The sequence below is a fragment of the Hyperolius riggenbachi genome, chromosome 1 (genome assembly GCF_040937935.1).
Source record: "Hyperolius riggenbachi isolate aHypRig1 chromosome 1, aHypRig1.pri, whole genome shotgun sequence".
NCBI classification, from domain to species: Eukaryota; Metazoa; Chordata; class Amphibia; order Anura; family Hyperoliidae; genus Hyperolius; species Hyperolius riggenbachi.
This window is the reverse complement of record NC_090646.1, coordinates 442,330,151-442,356,802: the sequence shown is the minus strand read 5'-3', so window position 1 is coordinate 442,356,802 and position 26,652 is coordinate 442,330,151. Positions and strand designations below refer to the sequence as shown.

The following is a 26,652-nucleotide window of genomic DNA, read 5'->3' as shown; positions in this document are numbered from 1 at the left end:
AACATTCTCTCACTGCAGGCTGCATCTTCTTGTGAGGGAAGCTGGGCTGCCTCTCTCATTCTATTAGCTGGAGGGAGGCACCAGAAGTAAGAAGGGAGGGAGAATGAGGCTGTTTATATTATGCGGGCTTCCCTGGCTGAATACACAGCTCAGTGCAGGGGGGAGGTTCCAGACACCCGGAATAGCCCCCTCAGTTCGCCAGTGGAATCATGCTCCTGATGACATGAAGAAATGCATAGTTTAACGTTGATGTGAACTCAGCTGAATGATTGATCCTTGTCAGCTTGATTTACTTATCAGCAATTATTAGTTTCCAGATCTGTGCATCTTCAGATTGTCCTTTCAGTTATAAATTGTACAGCGCTTCTAAATAGCGTTTCAGTTTTTTTTAATCAACACATCACGCCAAACGATCAGATCTCCGTGACACGTCACCCTCAGACTCAGTATAGGTAGGTAGTTAGCCAAGTGTAGGAGCCCCCAGCATAGGAAGTCAGGTGTAGGAGCCCCCAGCATAGGAAGTCAGGTGTAGGAGCCCCCAGCATAGGAAGTCAGGTGTAGGAGCCCCCAGCATAGGAAGTCAGGTGTAGGAGCCCCCAGCATAGGAAGTCAGGTGTAGGAGCCCCCAGCATAGGAAGTCAGGTGTAGGAGCCCCCAGCATAGGAAGTCAGGTGTAGGAGCCCCCAGCATAGGAAGTCAGATGTAGGAGCCCCCAGCATAGGAAGTCAGGTGTAGGAGCCCCACCATAGGAGGTCAGGTGTAGGAGCACCCAGTAGATTTGAATGTGCAGGCAGCGGCCACAGATCACTCACCAGCCCAGTAGATTCCAACACTGACGTCTCTCTTCAGCGCCCACTCTGTCTCCCTCTGCTCATGTTTTCTGTATAGTTAGAGCAGGGCTACAACAAAATGTCCGCTGATGTCCACATTTGTGGACATCGATGGTAATTTTCTTGTAGCCTTGCACTAAATCTAAACGGAGCAAGGCAGAGCAGAGAGGGAGCGAGGCAGAGCAGGGGGATGACACATACCGGAGGCTGCAGCGACCAGCGGTGGTCTCACGAGTGATTACTCGTGATTCAAATGAGTTGTAAATGCAGCAGCTGAGCTTCTGGATGCAGCGGGGTTAATTACCCATAATGCTGCCATCCACCCTGCGTTTCAAAGAGCTATGGCACACTTCCACCTTTCGGGTTGAAGGAGGAAGTGCGCCATAGCGAGGCTTGCAACGTGGCCAATAGGACGCGTGCAAGCTCTTTGAAACGCAGGGCGGACGGCGGCATTATGGGTAATTAACCTCGCAGCATCCGGCCGCTCAGCTGCAGCAATTACAGCTCATTTGAATCACGAGTAATCACTCATGAGAGCACCGCTGGCTGAGACACATGAATATGTCGCGGCACATGGGTTGGGAAACCCTGTCCTAATGGAAGAGGTCATAGGTGCTTCTCTAAGCCCACTCAGAGTAGCGCCTGTGACCTCTTCTGCTAGGAGGCAGGGCCACAGATAGAAGCTGGACATTGGGACACCCAGAAAGTATTATTAACTTTAAATTTCAAATTGCTTGGCCCCCCATATTGCTGCAAAATCGCTTCTCAAAGTGATTTTGCAGCGCTTCTATTCTCACCATTGAGTGCAAACGCGCTCAAAATGCTGCATGTTGTGCGATTGCAATTAACCCTAATCGCAATCATACTAGTGGGTTCAGCCCCATTTAAGTACATTGCAATTTTTGGAATAGTCTGCAATCCAAAAACGCTGCCAGAAACGCCCTTGTGGGTCCAAGCCCTTATGGTTTTACACAGGCATGATTGCTTTCAGAATTAGAGCCTGTTTAACTTTGGGTTTAGTTGGGTTTTAGATGCAAAATTTCATGGAATCCAGCAACTATTGTTCATTGATTAAATGTATTTATTTATCTATTTATTTTAAGAAGGAAGTCCGTAATGGCAGCCTCCATATTTTTCTTTCAGTACAAATGCCAGCTAGCCAATGAATTAATCTACCAATCCTGATTCAATTTAATCTCCGGTAAACATTTCATGCTGCATATGCCATGGACAGTGTGTGGGAATTATTCAGAGCAGATCTTTGAAATCTGGGACTTCCTTCCTCCGAACTACTGACTACAATTGGCCCTCAGCTTCAAAATTTGTTGGAATCACAAAAATGTCATAACAGTTCCATTCTTCCCAATCTGCCAAGGCTCCAGAGGCTGAAAGCGCAGCAAAATCCTGCAAAAGGTGACAAAAAAAGTAATCAAAATAATATTAAAATATAGGTTCACATTATACTCTTAGGGCTCAGAAACACTGAGCATTTGTGATTAATTGCGGCAATCATGTACGTTTTTACGCTTACGTGATCGCGGCAATCTTTACCGCGATTTTAATGCAAGTGAATGGGAGAGATTTTAAAAAAGCGCTCAGAAAGTGCTAAAATCAATCGCAAACGCTCAGAAAAGCGCTTAGTGTGTCTGAGCCCTGACACCTGTAGTTGTTCATCATAGTCAGTTCATTTCTTACTGAATTTAGCAAATACAGGCTCCAAGAAAGACACCCATACACATTCCTGACCCACTGCTTTTTAGACCCTCTGAGGGCTGGTGCACACCGAGCGGCTTTCTCTGCGTTTCTGCAGCCGCTTGCGGCTGCGGATACGCTTGGTCAATGTATCTTAATGGGGTGGGTCACACCAGAGCGGGAGGCGTTTTGCAGAAAAGCACACTCCCGGGGTGAGGCATTTTTTGGATTGTGGATGCGTTTCTGCCTCAATGTTAAGTATAGGAAAAACGCAAACCGCTCTGAAAAACGGCAGTTCAGAGCGGTTTTGCAGGCGTTTTTGTTACAGAAGCTGTTCAGTAACAGCTTTACTGTAACAATATCTGAAATCTACTACACCAAAAACGCTTCACAAAACCGCAAAATGCTAGCTGAAGCGCTACAGAAAAAGAAAAAGCGTTTCAAAATCTGCTAGCATTTTGCGGATCTGCTAGCGGTTTTTGGTGTGCACCAGGCCTCAGTCCATGTATTCCAGGCCAATTACACCCTAAGCAACATAGCAGGACTTTGGATTAGTGCCACACAACCATCTGTGACCTCCATTATAAGGCCTCTTTCAGACTGATGACTGAACTGCATGCTTAGCGAGCCTGCCAGTGCAATTCGGGTGCAATTTAAATGCAGCTGATTTGCAGTGGTTATAAAGCCATGTGTATCCAGCACCATTACCGAGCACTAACCAACGCCCAGCCAGTGCAGGAGAGCAGCTGACATACGGTGAATTTTATGCCTATTAGATTCCCATCTGAAAGAGGCCTAAAGGCCAGTATACAGCCCCTGGCGACGCGTATTCTTGTTCGCATTGCCAGGGCTGCGCAAGAGCAGTGGCCACGCCGACTCAGAGTCGATGAAAATGAAACTAGCTGGCGGCGGGGGAACGGAGGATCGTTGAGGACCGGCACGGACACAGGGCGGCTGCAGGGGGCTGGTAGAAGCCCCAGGTAAGTGCAACTTTTTTTTTCAGGAGACCTAAGTATCCCTTTAAGTTTGTAGAAGTTTCCAATAACGACTTCCTCAGCCAATAATCAGGCATGTGTACGGCAGCTGGCAACCCCCAACCTGCAAGCGATCTGCCTGGCGGATCTACTCACCCCCAGGGATACCGATCCCATTGTTCGCCCCGCTCCCGTGCGTGACGTCATGCATACGCTGCTCGTCATTCCTCCGTTGCCTTCCCCCATAGCAACACAGCGTGTCGTCAGCTACACAGTGTGTGCAGTCTGACCCAGCAACTGAAAAATATATGGCGATTTTGATATGGATGCCAGTGGCAAGTTTCACAAAGGAAAGGTATGTTTCCATTGTGCTGCATTCCCTTCTAACAAGAACATTATGAACATCTGGAAATTAAATGTTGTCCCATTCTTGCTCGATTTAGTATGCTAGCTCATAGTTTGTGGCCTCCTCTCCTTAGCACCCAGCCAATAGCCAGTCTTTTAATAACTTGCATTGTCTTACTGAAATAAGCAAGAACCAGCACCACACATAGGAGATGAATCACAAAACTACAGGAAAATTGCCATGCGCAGGCAAAGCATAGCAGATTTACCAGTATTCACACAAACCATGTAATGTTGTAAACTTCCATTTATTCCAAAAGGTGGTGACACATCATATCAATACAGTGTATCAAAGGTAAACATACCATATACAGAGGCCGTGCGGTCACACAGCTCACAGCCTCCGTAGAAGCGCGCACTTAGCGCGAAACGCCGGAAGGCTTCTCTGGCCCAGCACCTACCACCACCGCACGGCCTCTGTATATGGTATGTTTACCTTTGATACACTGTATTGATATGATGTGTCACCACCTTTTGGAATAAATGGAAGTTTACAGCAAGTGCCGACTTATCCACTCTGTCCTCAACTGCGCATCTCTTGTATACATTTAAGCCTGAGCACGCTGTCTACACCAAAGGGCAAGAAGGCTGTGTTCCCAGCCACCTCCCTCCTGTACGCAGAGAGAGCTGTAGTGCCGACTCTCCTCCTCCTTTCCTGCCTACAACTTTTCACAAACCATGTAATGTCCGTTGCACACAGCACAACTCACATTATGTACTTGCATATACCTCAGAAATATGACAAGAGAATGGAACTATTCCCAATTGTCACCGAGATGGTAATGAGAACACTATTTTTGAGAGCTGGACAAGTCTTGGGACTCACTGGGAGCAATTCTGCAGCGCTCACCTTTTGCCTGTGATCTGCAATGTGCCACACCAGTGGAGCCTTATTGGCGTAGTTCTACTTACTGCGTTGCTTGCAGCATTTTGGGAGCAATCAAAATAGGACTTCCACAATTATGGAAATCATAAATCGTGGATCCCAAGCCTTAAAGTGAGTCTGAAGCGTAATTATAAAAACAAAAAACCCCCAGATATTTACCTAAGGAGAGGGAAGGCTCTGGGATCTCACAGTGTCCTTGTTCCTCTGCAGACTCTTCCATTTTCATCTCCTGTCATGGGAGACTTTGGAAGCACTCAGGCTCCTGAAGACCGGCGGCTCTGTACTGCACTCACGCATGTGTAGTACGGAGCGGCCCATATTTGGAAGCAAGAGTGCATCTGAAGACTGCTGAAGCCCACCCAACGTGGAAGAGAAGACCCATGCTTCATAGACTGTGAAAGGGGGAACCTGCGAAGTAACGTGGGGATCATGAGGAGACCAGGAAGGCTCTATAGGACCCAGAGCCTTCCCTCTCTTTAGGTATCTGTTTTTTTATGCTTCAGACTCCCTTTAATGTACGGTTAAAACCACTATAATTTTTATCTGTATAAGCACTGGAGCAATTTCTACTCCTACACTTCCAGTCCCAGCGGATAGGCAAAACTTTTTCATCAGAACTGGCATATCATATATTAAGCAGAATTGAGCTTCAATAGATACTTTACCTGTTCTGTTCAAGGTTCAGTTCTTTGGTCAAAAATGCAAAGAATTTCGAGCTGTGCCCTCTGTTCTCTTCTGCTGTCCCCACTACTCCAATGGAGGAGATTATCAGCTGGATACCTGGTGCAGATGAACCGCCAATCAGCAATGTGGCTCCACCCCTCACAGTCACATTCACCCTCTGTCAACAGAAAATAAAACAGGTTATACTGCATTAGGAAAATAAAGGCTTTAGCTGACCTCATGGTCTTCAGGGAGGATAAATATCTGCTACAGTGTAGCCAGATAAGCAACCTTTCATCCAGATACTAGACTTTGCTATGCAAATCAATCATTTCAGCCAAAAGCCTGCTGGCAGCCCTGTGACAGTTCATGCGTTCATGCCAGAGGCATAGAAGACTCTCTGCAGTGCCCGTACACTAGCAAATCTGACACATCCCTCTTGCCCTTACTTTTAGGCCCTCTTCACACACACACACACAACAGACTTAGTATGCGAATTGCATTTTTCCAAATTTGCGTTTGCCAGTCAATAACACCATATTAGCGTGGTTTAATGCAAATTTTTACATCCGAGTCTTCTGCAGAAAAAAAAAAAAAAAAAAAGCCTACGGCACATGTGCCGTATGCTTTTTTCTGGAACAGACATGCAAATTTCATAAAACGCAAATCAATGGAAATGCACATTTTTTTGTATAAAAATGTAAAGTTAACTACACACTGATTCGTGCATGCGGGAAAGAACATGCAGAAATCGCACTGACAAGTGTGAATGGCTTCAGTTACTCCATTTCAACCTCCATCCCACTTTTAACAAACTCTGAAAATTAGCAGTATGCAGCCTGGAGTTGGGCCAATTAAAATTTCCTGCTAACTATAACTGTGTACCTCATTAACCATTTCTATATATAACTTGATATGTGAAGTGAAAGTCAAAGGCTGGGGGCACACTAGGCAGTGCAGAAAACCATGCATTTTCTGCATTGTGAGCTTATAATTTTTTAGTGTCTTTTTTATGTGTTTGGCGTTGTTTGCGGTTGTATTTTGCATGTGTTTTTAGTTCGTTGGCATTTTTTTCAATATTTTCTGATTATGGAGTAAAATACAGTATCATATGTAAAAAAAAAAAAAAAAAAAAACAGTCCTCTGCACCACCATTGCAATATATTATGTGCGTTTTACATGCATTTTCAAAAACTATGCAGCAAGTCATACTTTTTCAAAAAAGCACATTGTAAACCGCCCTAATATGTGTTTGTACATGTGGCCCATAGACTTGCATTATCAGCAAAACGCTAGCATTTTCCGCATTGCTAGTATTTCTGCCTAGTGTGTTCCTAGCCAAAACATCAGTTTTTCTTGTAATTAGTAGCTTGTTCAATATATGTCCTTGTGAAGGACAAAAACTTAACTGGTGACAAGGTTATGGGGGCCCAAGGCACATGAAGAGCAAAGACTAGGTGCCCATTAACAGTGCGATTTCTAGTGAGCAACTATAGTTTAGATAGAATTATTCAGCTTGTAAGAAAATATATTTAATGGATTCAAACCACTAAGGAATCCAAATAATCATACTGAACCTAGCTGTGCTCATATCTATGAATAAAATCCACCATGGCGATAGATCATTATTTAAAGGGACTCCGAGCAGTGCAGAAACTATGGAAAGATGGATATCATTTTAAAGCTCTCTTTCTCCTCTTTCTAGTGACACCTAAATCGTTGCCCTACGCCTTTTAGTTTTCTTTATTTTCGCGATTGAAATCCCAGTCACTGCAATTTCAATCGCGAAAATAGCGAAAACTAAAAGGCGTAGGGCAGCGGTTTATATATGATTGGAAAGAGGAAAAAGAGAGCTTTAAAATGATATGCATCTTTCCATAGTTTCTGCACTGCTCGGAGTCCCTTTAAGGAAACCATTGATAATACATTCATTCAGTTTCAACTGGACCTACCAGCTTCTCTGTTTTCACGCAATAAAATATGAAAAATCTGATAAGAAATACAATCATTCGCTAAATTTGTATTGTTAATGGGCACCATTAAGCTAGTTAAACACTGGGGATTTTCGTTGTAGTTAGGGTACTGCGGGCAGCATGGTGGTGTAGTGGTTAGCGCTCTCGCCTTGCTGCGCTGGGTCCCCGGTTCGATTCCCAGCCAGGTCAACATCTGCAAGGAGTTTGTATGTTCTCCCCGTGTCTGCATGGGTTTCCTCTGGGTACTCCGGTTTCCTCCCACATCCCAAAAACATACAGATAAGTTAATTGGCTTCCCCCTAAAAATTGGCCCTAGACCAGGCATGGGCAAACTTGGCCCTCCAGCTGTTAAGGAACTACAAATCCCACAATGCATTTGCCTTTATGAGTCATGACTGTGGCTGTCAGACTCCTTCAATGCATTGTGGGGCTTGTAGTTCCTCAACAGTTGGAGGGCCAAGTTTGCCCATGCCTGCCCTAGACTATGATACATACACTACACAATAGATACATTCATAGACATATGACTATGGGAGGGACTAGATTGTGAGCCCCTCTGAGGGACAGTTAGTGACAAGACAAAATACTCTGTACAGCGCTGCGTAATATGTCGGCGCTATATAAATACTTAAATAAAAATAAATAAAAGAAAATCCTGGCTACCTATGCTGCGGCCACCTACTACCGGCTACACCTATCTCTGGCTCCCTATGCTGCGGCCACCTGCTACCGGCTACACCTATCCCTGGCTACCTATGCTGCGGCCACCTGCTACCGGCTACACCTATCCCTGGCTACCTATGCTGCGGCCACCTACTACTGGCTACACCTATCCCTGGCTACCTATGCTGCGGCCACCTACTACTGGCTACACCTATCCCTGGCTACCTATGCTGCGGCCACCTACTACTGGCTACACCTATCCCTGGCTACCTATGCTGCGGCCACCTACTACTGGCTACACCTATCCCTGGCTACCTATGCTGCGGCCACCTACTACTGGCTACACCTATCCCTGGCTACCTATGCTGCGGCCACCTACTACTGGCTACACCTATCCCTGGCTACCTATGCCGCGGCCACCTACTACTGGCTACACCTATCCCTGGCTACCTATGCCGCGGCCACCTACTACTGGCTACACCTATCCCTGGCTACCTATGCTGCGGCCACCTACTACTGGCTACACCTATCCCTGGCTACCTATGCTGCGGCCACCTACTACTGTCTACACCTATCCCTGGCTACCTATGCTGCGGCCACCTACTACTGGCTACACCTATCCCTGGCTACCTATGCTGCGGCCACCTACTACTGGCTACACCTATCCCTGGCTACCTATGCTGCGGCCACCTACTACTGGCTACACCTATCCCTGGCTACTTATGCTGCGGCCACCTACTACTGGCTACACCCATCTCTGACGCCACCAGAAGCACCCTTTTGCAGGAGCAGGGTGAGCCTTTTACAGTTTTACCCGGCGCCCAAATCTCCCGGCGGTTTAATCATATGTATGCTGAAGGAGTGGGGCACCCCACATTGGGGTGGGCATATTATTTCATGTAAGGGGGGAGGGCGGGTCCAAATAATTGTAAAATACTGTATACTGTGGTATTGTTTAGACAGTTATCATACTGTGGAATTTCATACCATTGCAACCCTAGTTGCAGTTGCTATAAAAAAAAAAAAAAAAGGATAAAAGTAGCATTGTGCACAATAGTTCACTGCCACTGTAAGCGTACATATAGTCCTGTATTGTACAGCAAGCCTCGCATTATGCTAACAGACCCCATCACAATGCTGATGTCTCTCTATGAATGTACTAATACAATATAATCTCATTGCACTTGCTAAGCAACTTGAAATTTGAAGTGTAATCATCTTGTCTGATCCATCAGAGGAACTGCTGTAGCAAATTGCAGACAAACCCTCTGGTAAAATGTGAGATTACACACAAAATATTGCAGCTTACTAGCTGCAAAGAAGTTTACACTTGCTAACTCATTCCACCATAAGCATAATGGGCAACACAAGAACGACAGAACTGGACAATGAAACTACAGAATAGGTGGTCTGGCTGATGAATCATGACTTCTTTGGGACTCCACATTTCCCAGATGTCAATCTGGCACAGTGTGATATGCAGAGAAAACATGTGATCTGGTTTTAATGTTGTGGCTGTATAACAGTATCACAATAAAGTACATTTGATAGCTGGAGGTCACAGCACATTTCTACTCACATCCTTGGGCTTGCCTAGGATGGTTGCTGCAGCTGCACAGAGATTTTCAGCAAAATCTGCTGGAATGTCTTGTTGGGGAATGTTGGTATCAAGGTCCAGGAAAGGCATGGTTAGACTTGGCCGCACACAGGAAGAAGAAGACAGGCTGCTAAACTAGCAGACGGTAGGAAAGGGCAAACAGGACGTATCTGATTGGCTGAGTCTGATACGCCTCTCAGTTGATGCATGCTTTCACTTAAAGGTGCATACACGCATAGCTATGGTGAATTTAGGGAACCTAAACTGAGAAGGATATTAGAGATGCGAAGTTCGGATCTTTTCAATGATCCGGATGATTCGAATCGGATCATTGAAAATATCCGGATCTTTGATCCGAATCTCGGATCATTTTACTAGAGAAGCATTCAGGGGAGAAATGACTAGCAGGACAGGAGTAGGGGAGTGGGGGGGAGGGGGGGTGGACACACAGAGAAGGGAAGAAGATGGACAGAGGGCAGGGAGTGGACAGAGAAGGGAGGAGGGACGAGCAGAGAACATAAATGTTTGTTTGCACACAATACCCACATACATGCTGCAATCATATGCTTTACATATATTTCACCTATATGTTCATCTGTACTCTTTGAATGCAAACGTCGCACAGTGAAAGAAAGCATTCCCCAAAGCATTCCCAGAAGTGAAGTGCAGCTGGCTAGTGCCGAGTGCAGGAGGATCATATTGCCCTGCAATCACAGTGCCTGCAAAGTTACTGAGCTGTGCTGAGCTGAGCCAAAAGTTTCCAATTTGTTCACTGTGCACAACTACAGAAAAGACAGCCTGTAATGAGCAGCACGTTATAGCCAGTATGTGTGCTCTACACATATCTGGCAGTGGCACCCATGTCCCCTCTCTCTCATCTACCTGTCCCTGGCTCCCCTCCAACAGAGCGATCTATCTCTGCTCTGCTTCCAGGACCCCGCTGCCCGTGGAGAGGGGGCGTGTTGATCCTGGCCCCGCCCCTTTTGCAATCCGAATCACTCATTTTGATGATTCGGATTATTCGACTCACAAAAGAGATTCGGATCAAAGATCCGAATCGTTCATGATCCGGACAACACTAAAGGATATGGATTTTTCCTTTTAAAATAATACCAATTGCCTGATTCTCCTGCTGATCCTGTGTCTGGAACACTTTTAGCCACAACCCCTGAACAAGCATGCAGATCAGGTGCTCTGACTGAAGTCAGACTGGATTAGCAGCATGCTTGTTTCAGGTGTGAGGTCCAAATACTACTGCATCCAAAGAGCAGCAGGACTGCCAAGCACCTGGTATTGTTTAAAAGGAAACATCCACATCCCTCTCAGTTAAGGTTCCTTTTAAGTCATCAGCATGCATTGTTATGCTATTAAATAATAATAATATAAAAAACCTTCAATACATAAAAGTACATTGTTTGGCGTATGTTGTAAATGGCTGAGGAGATTTTTATATATATATATATATATATATATATATATATATATATATATTTCCCTATGCTTCCATGTCATCACACATGGGTAGATGCCCCGCCCACTCTACCCCACAGGATCTTAATTAGTATAAACATGCGAAGCTGCTGGCCCCCCCCCCCAGTCTTTTTTTTGTCCTCGACTTCCTCACTCACCTCACACAAGATCGACGTGAGTAGGGCAAGATTTGCCTAAATATTTTTATTTTTCCCCCTACCTAACTGTGTTTACAGTTCTTTTTCCTATACTGCCTCCCATTCAACTATAAATTAGTTGGGGAGTCCCCCACTCTGCTGGTTCTCATGGGGATAGGGGACGCAGGATAGTGTACATAAGGTTTAAATAACCTGTTGCTGCGTCCCCTCTAATGGCCTACCTGGAGTCTTAGGCCCATAAACAATACTAAATGTGTTGTATTTCGAAACTGGAGATCCGTTTTTTTTCTCACCTATTTACTTCTCCCTGGAAGCGCCCGGGGCGGCAGCGGCGAGTCCGGCATGTCTTGTTTCCTCCTGTGACGTCAGCCGCATTGGACCTACGGACTCTGTATGGCCGGGCTGGCGTGCGCTCCACACTCGCATCCCTTCCGCGTTCCATCAGCACTGTGGACGCCGCCGTGGGTGCGGATTGGGCGCTTGCCGAAAGCGGTTCTAACTCCCGGAGGCTCCACGGAAGTATATTTAAAACCCATGGCGGCGGCAGCTCTCTGAGTTCGCTCGGGAGTTAGCGTCTGGATGCCGCCATGGAGGAGGATGCGGAGCAGACGGAGAGGCAGCAGAGACACCACGGGCAGCAGGCTGGAACATCCTCTGTGGGGGAAAGAGAGACAAATCAAGGTAAGGCAAAACGCTAGTGGCTCGCCTTACAGGGACTGTTCTTTCTCATATACATACTCATACTTACCTCCTTTCTTCTTTCTTCAGCTGTGTTAGCTGGATCTATGGATCCTCCAGATCCCTCAGCAGACCAGCAAAGGGCTCTAAGGTAGGGGGTCTAAAGGTAGGTTCTTAAGCCCTGAAAAATAAGAGAGCACAAAATTAATATGGTGATTCTCTCTTAAGTCCTAGAAAACATCACAAGAAAAAGTCAAGATCAAAATCCAAGACAAGGACGACGGATCCATCTACAGAGTGTAGAGAGAGGAGCAGATCACCACACAGGAGTCATTCTTATAGACTCTGTTGGGCTTGCAACAATGAAACCATGCCTGATAAAAATGTGTGTAGATCCTGCTTTGCAGATATGGCTAAACAGTCATCGTAAACTCCCATGGATAGAGGTGTAGCGAACGGTTCGCCGGCGAACGGTTCCAGGCGAACTTAGGGGGTTCGCGTTCGCCTGCACCAGGCAAACTTTTGCGGAAGTTCGATTCGCCCCATAATGCACTATGAGGCTCAATTTTGACCCTCTGCATCACAGTCAGCAGGCACAATGTATCCACTCAGGCTACACTAAGCCCTGGAGCCCCACCCCCCCTTATGTAAGGCAGGGTCTGGCGGCCATTAGCCTCACTCGTGTGCCTGCTAGAGAGAGGAAAGGGACAGCTGCTGCAGACTTTTTCTCCTAGGGACAGATTAGTTAGGTTCTAGGCTGCTTTGCTTGCTCCTGACTGATTATTATTGCTTTTAAAGGGAAGGTTCAGGGAACTCTTGAAAAAAATAAAAATCCCTATCCACTTACCTGGGGCTTCCTCCAGCCCGTGGCAGGCAGGAGGTGCCCTCGCCGCCGCTCCAGAGGCTTCCGGTCGTCTTCAGTGGCCGACCCGACCTGGCCAGGCCGGCTGCCAGGTCGGGCTCTTCTGCGCTCCATGGCCGGGCTCTTCTGCGTCCCACGCGGGCGCGCTGACGTCATCGGACGTCCTCCGGGCTGTACTGCGCAGGCGCAGAACTACTGCGCCTGCGCAGTACAGCCCGGAGGACGTCCGATGACGTCAGCGCGCCGGCGTGGGACGCAGAAGAGCCCGGCCATGGAGCGCAGAAGAGCCCGACCTGGCAGCCGGCCTGGCCAGGTCGGGTCGGCCACCGAAGACGAACGGAAGCCTCTGGAGCGGCGGCGAGGGCACCTCCTGCCTGCCACGGGCTGGAGGAAGCCCCAGGTAAGTGGATAGGGATTTTTATTTTTTTCAAGAGTTCCCTGAACCTTCCCTTTAAAGCACCCAGGAACAGCTCTTTTCAGAGCTCAACCTGTACATTTTTTTTTTTTCTGTGTGTCAAACTGACACTTTTGTTGCATGCACAGCCTTGCTAATTGATAGTGTGTGCCACTGCCAGCAGCCCAGCACATTCAGTGACTACCTGTGTGTGTGACAGGGATCTGCACATTGTACTACCCAGTACTGCATATACCCCAGTACTTGTTGTGTTTACTTAACCCACCTCATCACTGCATATACCTAGCGTTGTGTTGAGTGAACCCAGCTCACTGCATCTAACTACCCAGTACCTGTTGTGTTTACTTAACCCACCTCATCACTGCATATACCTAGCTTTGTGTTGAGTGAACCCAGCTCACTGCATCTAACTACCCAGTACCTGTTGTGTTTACTTAACCCACCTCATCACTGCATATACCTAGCGTTGTGTTGAGTGAACCCAGCTCACTGCATCTAACTACCTGTTGTGTTGAGTGAGAACCCACCTGGCCACCTCGCTGCATCTAACTACCTGTTGTGTTGAGTGAGAACCCACCTCAGTCACTGCATCTTAAGTACCTTTACTGTTGAGTGAACCCAGCTCACTGCATCTAACTACCCAGTACCTGTTGTGTTTACTTAACCCACCTCATCACTGCATATACCTAGCTTTGTGTTGAGTGAACCCAGCTCACTGCATCTAACTACCCAGTACCTGTTGTGTTTACTTAACCCACCTCATCACTGCATATACCTAGCGTTGTGTTGAGTGAACCCAGCTCACTGCATCTAACTACCTGTTGTGTTGAGTGAGAACCCACCTGGCCACCTCGCTGCATCTAACTACCTGTTGTGTTGAGTGAGAACCCACCTCAGTCACTGCATCTTAAGTAACTTTACTGTTGAGTGAACCCAGCTCACTGCATCTAACTACCCAGTACCTGTTGTGTTTACTTAACCCACCTCATCACTGCATATACCTAGCGTTGTGTTGAGTGAACCCAGCTCACTGCATCTAACTACCTGTTGTGTTGAGTGAGAACCCACCTGGCCACCTCACTGCATCTGACTACCTGTTGTGTTGAGTGAGAACCCACCTGGCCACCTCGCTGCATCTAACTACCTGTTGTGTTGAGTGAGAACCCACCTCAGTCACTGCATCTTAAGTAACTTTACTGTTGAGTGAACCCAGCTCACTGCATCTAACTACCCAGTACCTGTTGTGTTTACTTAACCCACCTCATCACTGCATATACCTAGCGTTGTGTTGAGTGAACCCAGCTCACTGCATCTAACTACCTGTTGTGTTGAGTGAGAACCCACCTGGCCACCTCACTGCATCTGACTACCTGTTGTGTTGAGTGAGAACCCACCTCACTGCATCTTAAGTACCTTTACTGTTGAGTGAACCCAGCTCACTGCATCTAACTACCCAGTACCTGTTGTGTTTACTTAACCCACCTCATCACTGCATATACCTAGCGTTGTGTTGAGTGAACCCAGCTCACTGCATCTAACTACCTGTTGTGTTGAGTGAGAACCCACCTGGCCACCTCACTGCATCTAACTACCTGTTGTGTTGAGTGAGAACCCACCTCAGTCACTGCATCTTAAGTACCTTTACTGTTGAGTGAACCCAGCTCACTGCATCTAACTACCCAGTACCTGTTGTGTTTACTTAACCCACCTCATCACTGCATATACCTAGCGTTGTGTTGAGTGAACCCAGCTCACTGCATCTAACTACCTGTTGTGTTGAGTGAGAACCCACCTGGCCACCTCACTGCATCTAACTACCTGTTGTGTTGAGTGAGAACCCACCTCAGTCACTGCATCTTAAGTACCTTTACTGTTGAGTGAACCCAGCTCACTGCATCTAACTACCCAGTACCTGTTGTGTTTACTTAACCCACCTCATCACTGCATATACCTAGCGTTGTGTTGAGTGAACCCAGCTCACTGCATCTAACTACCTGTTGTGTTGAGTGTGAACCCACCTGGCCACCTCGCTGCATCTAACTACCTGTTGTGTTGAGTGAGAACCCACCTCACTGCATCTTAAGTACCTTTACTGTTCAGTGAACCCAGCTCACAGCATCTAACTACCTGTTGTGTTGAGTGTGAACCCACCTGGCCACCTCGCTGCATCTAACTGCCTGTTGTGTTGAGTGAGAACCCACCTCAGTCACTGCATCTTAAGTACCTTTACTGTTGAGTGAACCCAGCTCACTGCATCTAACTACCCAGTACCTGTTGTGTTTACTTAACCCACCTCATCACTGCATATACCTATTGTTGTGTTGAGTGAACCCAGCTCACTGCATCTAACTACCTGTTGTGTTGAGTGAGAACCCACCTGGCCACCTCGCTGCATCTAACTACCTGTTGTGTTGAGTGAGAACCCACCTCGGTCACTGCATCTTAAGTATCTTTACTGTTGAGTGAACCCAGCTCACTGCATCTAACTACCCAGTACCTGTTGTGTTTACTTAACCCACCTCATCACTGCATATACCTAGCGTTGTGTTGAGTGAACCCAGCTCACTGCATCTAACTACCTGTTGTGTGAGAACCCACCTGGCCACCTCGCTGCATCTAACTACCTGTTGTGTTGAGTGAGAACCCACCTCGGTCACTGCATCTTAAGTATCTTTACTGTTGAGTGAACCCAGCTCACTGCATCTAACTACCCAGTACCTGTTGTGTTTACTTAACCCACCTAATCACTGCATATACCTAGCGTTGTGTTGAGTGAACCCAGCTCACTGCATCTAACTACCTGTTGTGTTGAGTGAGAACCCACCTGGCCACCTCGCTGCATCTAACTACCTGTTGTGTTGAGTGAGAACCCACCTCAGTCACTGCATCTTAAGTACTTTTACTGTTGAGTGAACCCAGCTCACTGCATCTAACTACCCAGTACCTGTTGTGTTTACTTAACCCACCTCATCACTGCATATACCTAGCGTTGTGTTGAGTGAACCCAGCTCACTGCATCTAACTACCTGTTGTGTTGAGTGAGAACCCACCTGGCCACCTCGCTGCATCTAACTACCTGTTGTGTTGAGTGAGAACCCACCTCGGTCACTGCATCTTAAGTATCTTTACTGTTGAGTGAACCCAGCTCAATGCATCTAACTACCCAGTACCTGTTGTGTTTACTTAACCCTCCTCATCACTGCATATACCTAGCGTTGTGTTGAGTGAACCCAGCTCACTGCATCTAACTACCTGTTGTGTTGAGTGAGAACCCACCTGGCCACCTCGCTGCATCTAACTACCTGTTGTGTTGAGTGAGAACCCACCTCAGTCACTGCATCTTAAGTACTTTTACTGTTGAGTGAACCCAGCTCACTGCATCTAACTACCCAGTACCTGTTGTGTTTACTTAAAGAGGAACTCCAGTGAAAATAATGTAGTAAAAAAAGTGCTTCATTTTTTACCATAATTATGTATAAATGATTTAGTCAGTGTTTGCTCATTGTAAAATCTTTCCTCTCCCAGATTAACATTCTGACATTTATTACATGGTGACATTGTTACTGTGGGCAGGTTATTTAGCTGTTTCTAGCTGCTCTGTCTGTTACAGACAGCTAATAACAGCTATTTCCTGTCTCTGAACATTGTTACATTGTGGCAGTTTGCCAGCCATACCGCGGTATTCAGAGCCTCTTGTGGGAGGGGTTTCAGCACAAAATCAGTCACACAGCGCCCCCTGATGGTCTGTTTGTGAAAATCATTGTCTTTCTCATGTAAAATGGGGTATCAGCTACTGATTGGGAAAAAGTTCAATTCTTGGTTGGAGTTTCTCTTTAACCCACCTCATCACTGCATATACCTAGCGTTGTGTTGAGTGAACCCAGCTCACTGCATCTAACTACCCAGTACCTGTTGTGTTTACTTAACCCACCTCATCACTGCATATACCTAGCGTTGTGTTGAGTGAACCCAGCTCACTGCATCTAACTACCTGTTGTGTTGAGTGTGAACCCACCTGGCCACCTCGCTGCATCTAACTACCTGTTGTGTTGAGTGAGAACCCACCTCACTGCATCTTAAGTACCTTTACTGTTGAGTGAACCCAGCTCACTGCATCTAACTACCTGTTGTGTTGAGTGTGAACCCACCTGGCCACCTCGCTGCATCTAACTACCTGTTGTGTTGAGTGAGAACCCACCTCACTGCATCTTAAGTACCTTTACTGTTCAGTGAACCCAGCTCACTGCATCTAACTACCTGTTGTGTTGAGTGAGAACCCACCTCACTGCATATAGCTAGCATACCCCCGAGATGGACAAAATGGACAAACCAGGTAGAGGAAGAGGTAGAGGCAGATCCAGAGGAAGGCCACCAAGCACCGGCAGGTCTGTGGCTGTGCGAGGTGGTGTTGCTGTGATTTCGTGCGGACTTGCCCCAAAATACAGTGCTCAGAAGAAGGCACGTGCCATCACTTCCCAAAATCGTGAGGAGGTGATTGAGTATTTAACACAGAACACCTCATCTCCCGCAGCCACCAGCGCTACAACAAGCACCACATCCGCTGCATTTGACACTTCGCAGGAGTTATTTGGTGGTGGTGGTGAAATCACTGATTCCCAGCCACTACTGCAACAACAACAAGAAGGCGTAGGTACACCACCTCCTACGTCTGAGTTAGGTGGCGATAGTATGGACGTAACGTGTGTGGATGGGGATGATGGTGGACCACCTGAAGTTGGTGCACTTGAGGAGGTGTCTGAGGAAAGCGCAGCTGGCCAGGAGGATTATGATGACGATTATACGGATACCACATATGTTCCCGGTAGAGGAGATGACCAGGTGGATAGTTCAGAGGAGGAGTCAGAGAGGAGTAGGAGGAGACGACTCCATGATAGAAGCAGAGGGAGCTCGTCCTCAGAAACAGCTGGGGGCAGTGTCCGGCGCCATGTATCACCAGCTATGGCCAGCCAGCCAACATGCCCTTCAACGTCAGCTGCTGATGCCACCCTAGCGCAATCACCCCAGGGGGGTTCAGCGGTTTGGAAATTTTTTAACGTGTGTGTCTCAGATCGGAGCAAAGCCATCTGTTGTCTCTGCCAGCAAAAATTGAGCCGTGGAAAGGCCAACTCTCACGTAGGGACAAGTGCCTTACGAAGGCACCTGGAGAGAAGGCACAAACAGCTATGGCAAGAACACCTGAGGAAAAGCAGCACCCCTCAAAAGACAAGCCACCCTCCTTCTCCTCTTCCTCCTTCAGGTGCATCGTCTTCATCCACTTTCTCCCTTGCACCTTCACAGCCACCCTCCTCCACACCGCCTCTTCCCTTGAGTGGTTCCTTCTCCTCTGCCCACAGCAGTACCCAGCTGTCCGTGAAGGAAGTAATTGAGCGGAAGAAGCAAATGTCTGCCAGTCACCCTCTTGCCTGGCGTCTGACAGCTGGCATGGCGGCACTATTAGCTCGCCAGCTATTACCATACAAGCTTTTGGAGTCGGAGACTTTCCGTAAGTTTGTGGCCATTGGTACACCGCAGTGGAAGATACCAGGCCGCAATTATTTTTCACAAAAGGCCATACCCAAACTGTACCGTGCAGTTGAGAGGCAAGTGGTGTCATCTCTGGCACACAGCGTTGGGTCAAGGGTCCACCTGACCACGGATGCCTGGTCTGCCAAGCACGGGCAGGGCCACTACATTACATACACAGCCCATTGGGTCAACCTGGTGACCGATGGCAGCAAGCAGGGAGTACGTGGCTGCGCAGAGGACCGACTTGTCACACCTCCACGGCTTGCAGGCAGGCCTCCAGCCACCTCCTCTCCACCTGCTATCACCCCTTCGCTGTCGTCATCCTCCTCCTCCTCCTCCTTGGCTGGTACCGCCATCTCCTCTCCAGCTACACAGCCCCAGCACCCCAGGGCCTATGCTGCATACCAGGTGCGACGGTGTCATGCAGTGTTAGACATGTCTTGCCTGAAAGCGGAGAGTCACACTGGAGCAGCTCTCCTGGCTGCTCTTAACAAACAGGTGGAGCAATGGCTGACCCCGCACAAGCTTGAGATCGGCAACGTGGTGTGTGACAACAGCAGCAATCTCATTGCTGCGTTGAATTAGCTGACACACATACCCTGCATGGCACATGTGCTTAATCTGGTCGTGCAAAGATTTGTGTCCAAGTACCCAGGCTTAGAGGACGTCCTGAAGCAGGCCAGGAAGTTGTGTGGGCATTTCAGGCGCTCTTACAAGGCCATGGCACGCTTTGCGGACATTCAGCGTAGAAACAACTTGCTGGTGAGACGCCTGATTTGCGATAGCCCGACTCGCTGGAATTCCACCCTGCTGATGTTCTCTCGCCTGCTAGACCAGGAGAAAGCCATCACCCAGTACCTGTATCATTACAGTACAAGGATTGTGGGAGGATGGGGATGTTGTGGCCCAACAACTGGACACTGATACGAAATGCATGCAGGGTCATGGAGCCATTTGATGAGGTGACCAAACTGGTGAGTCGCGATGAGGGCACCATCACCGACTTGATCCCCTACGCCTACTTCCTGGAGCGTGCCGTGCGTAGAGTGGTGGATACAGCTGTGGAGGAGCGTGAACAAGAAGAGTTAGGGCAGCAGGAGTCGTGGGAGCCATTTACACACGAACCCGATGTTTCCACAACACCGGCGGCAGCACAGAGGGGGGAGGAAGAGGAAGAAGAGGAGTCGTGTGGGGAAGGAGAGGAGTCAGACTCTGATGATGGTGATGATGAGGAAGGTGTTTCTGTGGAGGAGGAAGAGGCGGCGGAAGGAGAACAACCGCAGCAGCCATCACAGGGGGCGTCTGCTGCTCCACGTTCCCGTGGTATTGTTCGTGGCTGGGGGGAGGAAGAGGAGTTGCGTCCCGTCACTGAGGAAGAGCAAGAGGAGATGGAGAGTACGTCTGCATCCAGATTTGTGCAGATGTCCTCTTTCATGTTGTCCAGCCTGTTGAGGGACCTCCGTATCAAAAAACTCAAGACGAATGACCTGTACTGAGTGGCCACGCTACTAGACCCTCGGTACAGGCACAAAGTGGCGGACCTCTTACCAACTCAACAAAAGGAGGAAAGGATGCAGCACTTGCAGAACAAGCTGTCGATGATGCTTTACAATGCATTTAAGGGTGATGTGGCTGCACAACGCAATCAAGGTACCACTGGCAGTAACCCTGCTCCTCCCAAGTCCACGCAGGCAAGAACAGGACGCTCCAGCGATCTCAGGGTGATGTCGGACATGCGGACGTTCTTTAGTCCAACTCCTCGCCATAGTCCTTCCGGATCCACCCTCCACCAACGCCTGGACCGGCAGGTAGCCGACTACCTGGCCTTGAGTGTGGATGTAGACTCTGCGAAAAGCGACGATGAACCCTTGGACTACTGGTTGCGCAGGCTTGACCTGTGGCCAGAGCTGTCCCAATTTGCCATACAACTTCTCTCTTGCCCTGCCGCAAGCGTCCTGTCAGAAAGGACCTTCAGTGCAGCTGGAGGCATAGTTACTGAGAAGAGAAGTCGCCTAAGTCACGACAGTGTTCAGTACCTGACCTTTATCAAAATGAATGAGGAATGGATCACGGAGGGCTACTGCACGACCGAAGATTAAGTCAGTCCCCACACACAGCATCTCTGCCTGCAGGCCGCTTGACTGCCTTCTCCGCCACTACCAACAGGGTCCAGGACTCTAGGCGGATTCCTGAATTTTTAAGGCTGCTGCTAGCAGCGGCCGCTACACTAATTTTTCTGGTGCGTGTACATGTGCCCATCCCCCTTCGTGATCATTACCTTGCCGCGGTGAAGGGGCTTGCGCATCACAATGAAGCAATGACCGCCGGCTATTTGAGTGTCTCGGGTGGGGGTGGCACACAAAAGATAATAAGGTCGTTGCTTCATTGTGGTCAGACCAAATTTGATCAGCTGGACAGTCACTGTTCTGTCATTCAGCTACATCAGCCGGGCGAGCATATGGGCTGAAAAGCCACCATCACCTGCACTCTCATCATGGTGCGCACCAGTCCAGCACGGCCGTCACTACACAAACGGCAGTTTGCAGTCACTGCATACCTTTCACTGCATCTGTGACTGCACATTATACCTGGCAGTCAGTGCATAACTTGCACTTGAATGGATATACTTTCAAACAATTTAAAAATACAACCATCTAAACTTTCAAACAATTTAAAAATACAACCATCTATCATTTTCAAAAAATTAAAAAAAAAGGGCAAAAAAACTTGCCCTCCGTAAAACATTCTTGGCAAATGCTTTCCACTTGGTTTGTCTTCCTCTGGCTCAAGGGTCCATCTGACCACAGATGCCTGGTCTGCAAAGCACGGTCAGGGCAGCTACAGCATGGGTCTCAGCAGGCTCCCACTTCGGGCCGGAATCCAACCTTCATTCCCCGCGGTGACAATGGCACGCTTGCCCTCCATAACGGATTCCCGTTAAAGGATTTAAAGTTAATTCATTTCAATTAGGAAAGCAAAAGGTCCTCCTGAGTCCTGTATTGTTATTTTTGGTCACTACCTCGGAGCGGGCGTGCATGCCTGCCTGCCTCCCTCCTTGCCTGGATGTGTGGTGGTAGACGTTGATCAGGCTCCAACTCCGGAACGCAATACAAGAGGGAGCTCGTCCTCAGAAACAGCTGGGGGCAGTGTCCGGCGCCATGTATCGCCCGCTATGGCCAGACAGCCAACATGCCCTTCAACCCCAGCTGCTGATGCCACCGTAGCGTCATCAGCCCAGGGGGGCTCAGCGGTTTGGAAATTTTTTAACGTGTGTGTCTCAGATCGGAGCAAAGCCATCTGTTGTCTCTGCCAGCAAAAATTGAGCCATGGAAAGGCCAACTCTCACGTAGGGACAATTGCTTTACAAAGGCACCTGGAGAGAAGGCCCAAACAGCTATGATTGGCAAGAACACCTGAGGAAAAGCAGCACCCCTCAAAAGACAAGCCGCGGAGAACAACCACGGCAGCCGTCACAGGGGGCTTCTGCTGCTCCACGTTCCCATGGTATTGTTCGTGGCTGGGGGGAGGAAGAATGAATACACTTTGAAAGTTTAGATAATTGTATTTTTAAATTGTTTAAGAGTGTACCCTCGTATGCGTCATCACGTAGAGGACGTGAGGTCAGAGAAAGGGCGGAAGTACCACAAGGGTACTACCACTGAACCGCCCGCTGCCCGGCCTCAACGCGTCTCCTAGTAGTCACTGCCAGCCAGCCACAGCAGGTATTGTTAACTTTCCGCAAACTTTACAGCAGGTACTATTAACTTTCCGCAAACTTTTTTTTATGGGGAAGCGGGCAGAGGGGGGAGCGCTAGCGGAGGGGGTGGGGGGAATTTCCGACTCCCCCCCCCCCCCCCCGCGATCGGGGCATGCTCCCCCCTTATGCCTGCGACCCTATAGGGGGGCCGTATTCGGGCGAACAGGGCCTGGTTCGGCCGAACAGGGGCCCTGTTCGGGGGGCATTGAGTAGTTCGGGCGAACCCGCACTAAAAGGCCGAACACCATCAGGTGTTCGGCCGAACTCGAACATTACCCGAACAGGGTGATGTTCTGCAGAACCCGAACAGTGGCGAACACTGTTCGCCCAACACTAGATACCACACACTGAAGGTGCACGTTTCCGCTCTATCGGCATTGACTGGTACTCAGTGGGCCATACAACCTTTGATTAAGCAATTCTTGAGAGGAGTATTAAAGATAAGACCGCCTAAAAAGGATATCTTTCCTAAATGGGACCTGCCATTAGTCCTCGAAGCACTAACAAGACAGCCTTTTTACCCCACAGCTGATAACTCGCTATGGAACATAACCTTGAGGACTGTTTTCCTAGTGGCAATTGCCTCGGCAAGAAGGGTGTCAGAGCTACAGGCCTTAGGTTGCATGGAACCTTATTTGACCTTCTTTCCTGACAGAGTGCTACTTAGACCAATTCAGCAGTTCATACCAAAGGTTACCTCCACATATCACCTCAATCAAGATTGGACTCTACCAACATTTACTCAGGAAGGCAGAGAAGAAACTCACCCTCTGGACGTAGGCAGGCACTGAAAACCTATTTGCATCTAACATCAGATATAAGGAAAACTGAGAGACTGTGGGTAATTCCCGCAGGTTATATAAAGGGGCAACCCGCCTCTGCGAGAACAATAGCCACTTGGATCGTTAAGACGATTCAGACGGCTTACAAATCGATGGGGTTAACCCCTCCTCAACAATTAACCGCTCACTCCACTCAGAGTATGTCAACATCATGGGCGGCTTTAAACAAGGTGCCCGCAGAAAAAGTGTGTTAGGCAGCAAACTGGTCTTCAATTAACACCTTTATGCGCCACTATAGAGTTGATCTAGCGTCACAGTCTACTTTGATGTTTGGAAAAGTTGTATTGGATGATGCACAATATATGAATAATTAAACTATTTTTTTTTTTTTGATTAAGCATTAAATATGGTGTCCCTCCCTTCTTATTTCCTAGTTAAATCCCATGTGTGATGACATGGAAGCATAGGGAAAATGGAAAATTGTTACTTACCTATCGCTAATTTTCCTTTCCCGATGCTTACATGTCATCACACCGGTCCCTCCCTTCCTGTTAGCTTCGGTAAGTCGAGGCTTACGGAGACTGGGGGGGGGGGGGGGGGGGAGCAGCAGCTTCACATTTTTATACTAATTAAGATCCTGTGGGGTAGAGTGGGCGGGGCATCTACCCATGTGTGATGACATGTAAGCATCGGGAAAGGAAAATTACCGATAGGTAAGTAACAATTTTCCGTTATATATATATATATATACAGTATATATGGTACTTATCCGTTAGCCGGGCGCATCCGGTAGGTGACGACAAAACTCCACCAGAGTTACATCTTTCCCTACTATCCATGTCGGCCTGGAGGGGGAATAGTAATTAGCGCCACCTGCCGGATGCGCCCGGCCAACGGATAAGTACCATATACATATATATAATTTTTTTTTTACTATAGCCCCTTCATGGCTCTTCCTGCTACTATGGTCTTTGTTGCTTCTGGTCCAATCACACAACTGAGCAAACTGGCTGAACTCTTCCTCACTGGTTCTTGCAAACCTAGGGTTGGTTCACAGTTGGAAGCTTTTGAGGAGTGTTTCAGCAGTGTTAGGGCTAGTTCACACTCGGGGCTCAGATCGCCGCTAGCCCGCGATTGCATTCGGCTCGCAATTGCGATTTTAACAAAAAGTCCAGCAATTCTTGCGTGCTTTGCTCTTGTGATTCCTGTTGAATAGAACGGGAATCACGGCACAATGGCCCCCAAATTGTTGCATGCAGCAATTGCGATTTTAACAAAAGGTCCAGCGATTCTTGCGTGCTTTGCTCTTGTGATTCCTGTTGAATAGAACAGGAATCACAGCACGATGGCCCCCAAATTGTTGCATGCAGCACGTTTGCGATTAATCGAAATCGCAAGCGATGCAGTGTCAATGTATCCATAGGGATACATTGTAGCAGCGCTTTGCTGATCGCCGGCGATGAGCAAAGCACAGAAGAATTGCCCCAATGTGGATTAGCCCTTTATGGCAATCAGCAAAGTTCTGTAACAAATGTAACCCTATGGGACCATAAATTGCAAACGCGCTGCACACCACAGCACTTAAAGGAGTTATCAAGCAAATTGTGTAAAATTAGCTTTACTCACCTGAGGCTTTCTCCAGCCCCTTGCTGCCTACTGTCCCACGCCGACCGCTCTGCTCCCTGCCGCTGTCCTGGACTCCGTGGTCGGTATTCAGGCTGCGCGAAGTACCGCTGTCAATCATGGCCAGGTGGGCCGCGGCGAACTGCGCAGGCGCATAACTACTGAATACCGACCACGGAGACCGGGACAGCGGCGGGGAGCAGAGCGGTCGGTGTGGGACAGTCGGCAGGAAGGGGCTGGAGAAAGCCCCAGGTGAGTAAAGCTAATTTTACACAATTTGCCTGATAACTCCTTTAAGGCCGTTTTTAAACTGCATGTTGGCAGTAGCTGTGCAGTGCAGTCCGGGGACCGCCCCACTCTGCCAAAAAAAGTCCTTTAGGGGTTAAGACGCAGTAATCCCCTTCTGGCAGCAGGCCATACAGGAAGTAAGGCTCCCTAGAGCTTACTTCCTGTGACCGGATCGATGACATGCTCAGAAGTGTATTGTCAAAATACGATTCCATGCATACGCAACACAGAGAACTTGCGGTGGTTGTTTCAAAACATGCACGTCTCCATAGACTTACATGACTTCTAGTCCGCCACAGGTCGCTGCGGGAGCCGCATGGTAAACGTAGGTATGCGCTCGCATTAGATAGGGTACTTCTGGTGCAGTGCACCACAGTGCATCCAATGTGAACTACCCCATAGACTTTTATAGCCCAGTTCTGCATCAGTGTGAAAAGGCCCTGAAATTTGTATAAAACGCAAACGCGTGGCACAAACCATTTTGGTGATGATCGCAATGTGATTCTTGTTCCTCTGAATGAGAATCGCAAAGCGTAATTGCCAAAAATGTACCATTGTATTCTGCAATCTGAGTGTGAATAACGCCTTACATCCCCCTCACCCAGCCCTTCTTACCATGTTTGTAATCCCTTCCTCACAGCAGCTGAGCACAGAGCACAGGTGTCAAACTCAGGGCCCGCAGTCCAAATCTAGCCCTCGTCACCATTTTTATGTGGCCCTTCAAGAGCTTTAATTGTGCAACATTGTAAGCAGTAAAAGAATGACCACACACTGCCTTCCCATCCCAAAGAGCACACTGGTTATAGTGTTTCTGGTCCTGTACACACTGGCTGCCTTGTGCTGCATTTTTAAAGTCGCGTGCATTTTTTTAAACGCAAGGTCTTTTGAAAAATTATGAAAATCGTGATAACCTGTACACGGTGGTGCGATGCGATATTAAAAATATTTTCAAAATGAGATATCTTATATAATATATAAAGTATACTTGAGACAAATACAAACTAAGCATTTATACTTACCTGGGACTTGGCATTTCAGGGTAATGATGGTTGGTGATCCAAGCATTAAGAGTCCTTCAGTTAATCCAATTGCTAAAAAGTAAAACCTTTTGGTCAGTAGGATTGTAAGCCCGCCCACCACGTCACGGTAGACTCTTTTAGGGCAGGTCATACACGATACTACGCTTGCCTACTTTAATTGGTGCTAGTCACCCTAATAATCCTATGCTACTGTTGGATACATGTGTGCGGTATGTGTTTCCTACTCTAAACCTACATCTCCTGCTCTGATGAGTGTGTGAGTGTGTGTGTGTGTGTGTGTGTGTGTGTGTGTGGGTGCGTGTGAGATTAGGCCTAATCTAATCCTAATCTCATCTATGTGGTTAGCCCTACGCTACAGTCAGTCTATGGA

The 26,652-nt window shown here is 48.0% G+C and overlaps 1 protein-coding gene and 1 long non-coding RNA gene across 2 annotated transcripts; both read right to left on the bottom strand.

Moving 5' to 3' along the window:
• Window positions 1-1,890: 1,890 nt before the first annotated feature.
• Window positions 1,891-9,822, bottom strand: LOC137553566 (D-dopachrome decarboxylase-B-like). The gene is made up of 3 exons (XM_068271457.1): window positions 9,666-9,822; window positions 5,453-5,628; window positions 1,891-2,234 (listed from the first exon to the last, which is right to left on the bottom strand). Exons 1-3 carry the CDS (start codon window positions 9,771-9,773, stop codon window positions 2,162-2,164), a joined length of 357 nt encoding a protein of 118 aa, XP_068127558.1. The 5' UTR covers window positions 9,774-9,822; the 3' UTR covers window positions 1,891-2,161.
• Window positions 9,823-11,610: 1,788 nt separating this feature from the next.
• LOC137553555 (uncharacterized) lies at window positions 11,611-26,333 on the bottom strand. Its single transcript, XR_011027266.1, has 3 exons — window positions 26,262-26,333; window positions 12,060-12,170; window positions 11,611-11,965 (listed from the first exon to the last, which is right to left on the bottom strand). It is a non-coding gene; the product is annotated as an uncharacterized lncRNA (long non-coding RNA).
• Between the last annotated feature and the right edge of the window lie 319 nt (window positions 26,334-26,652).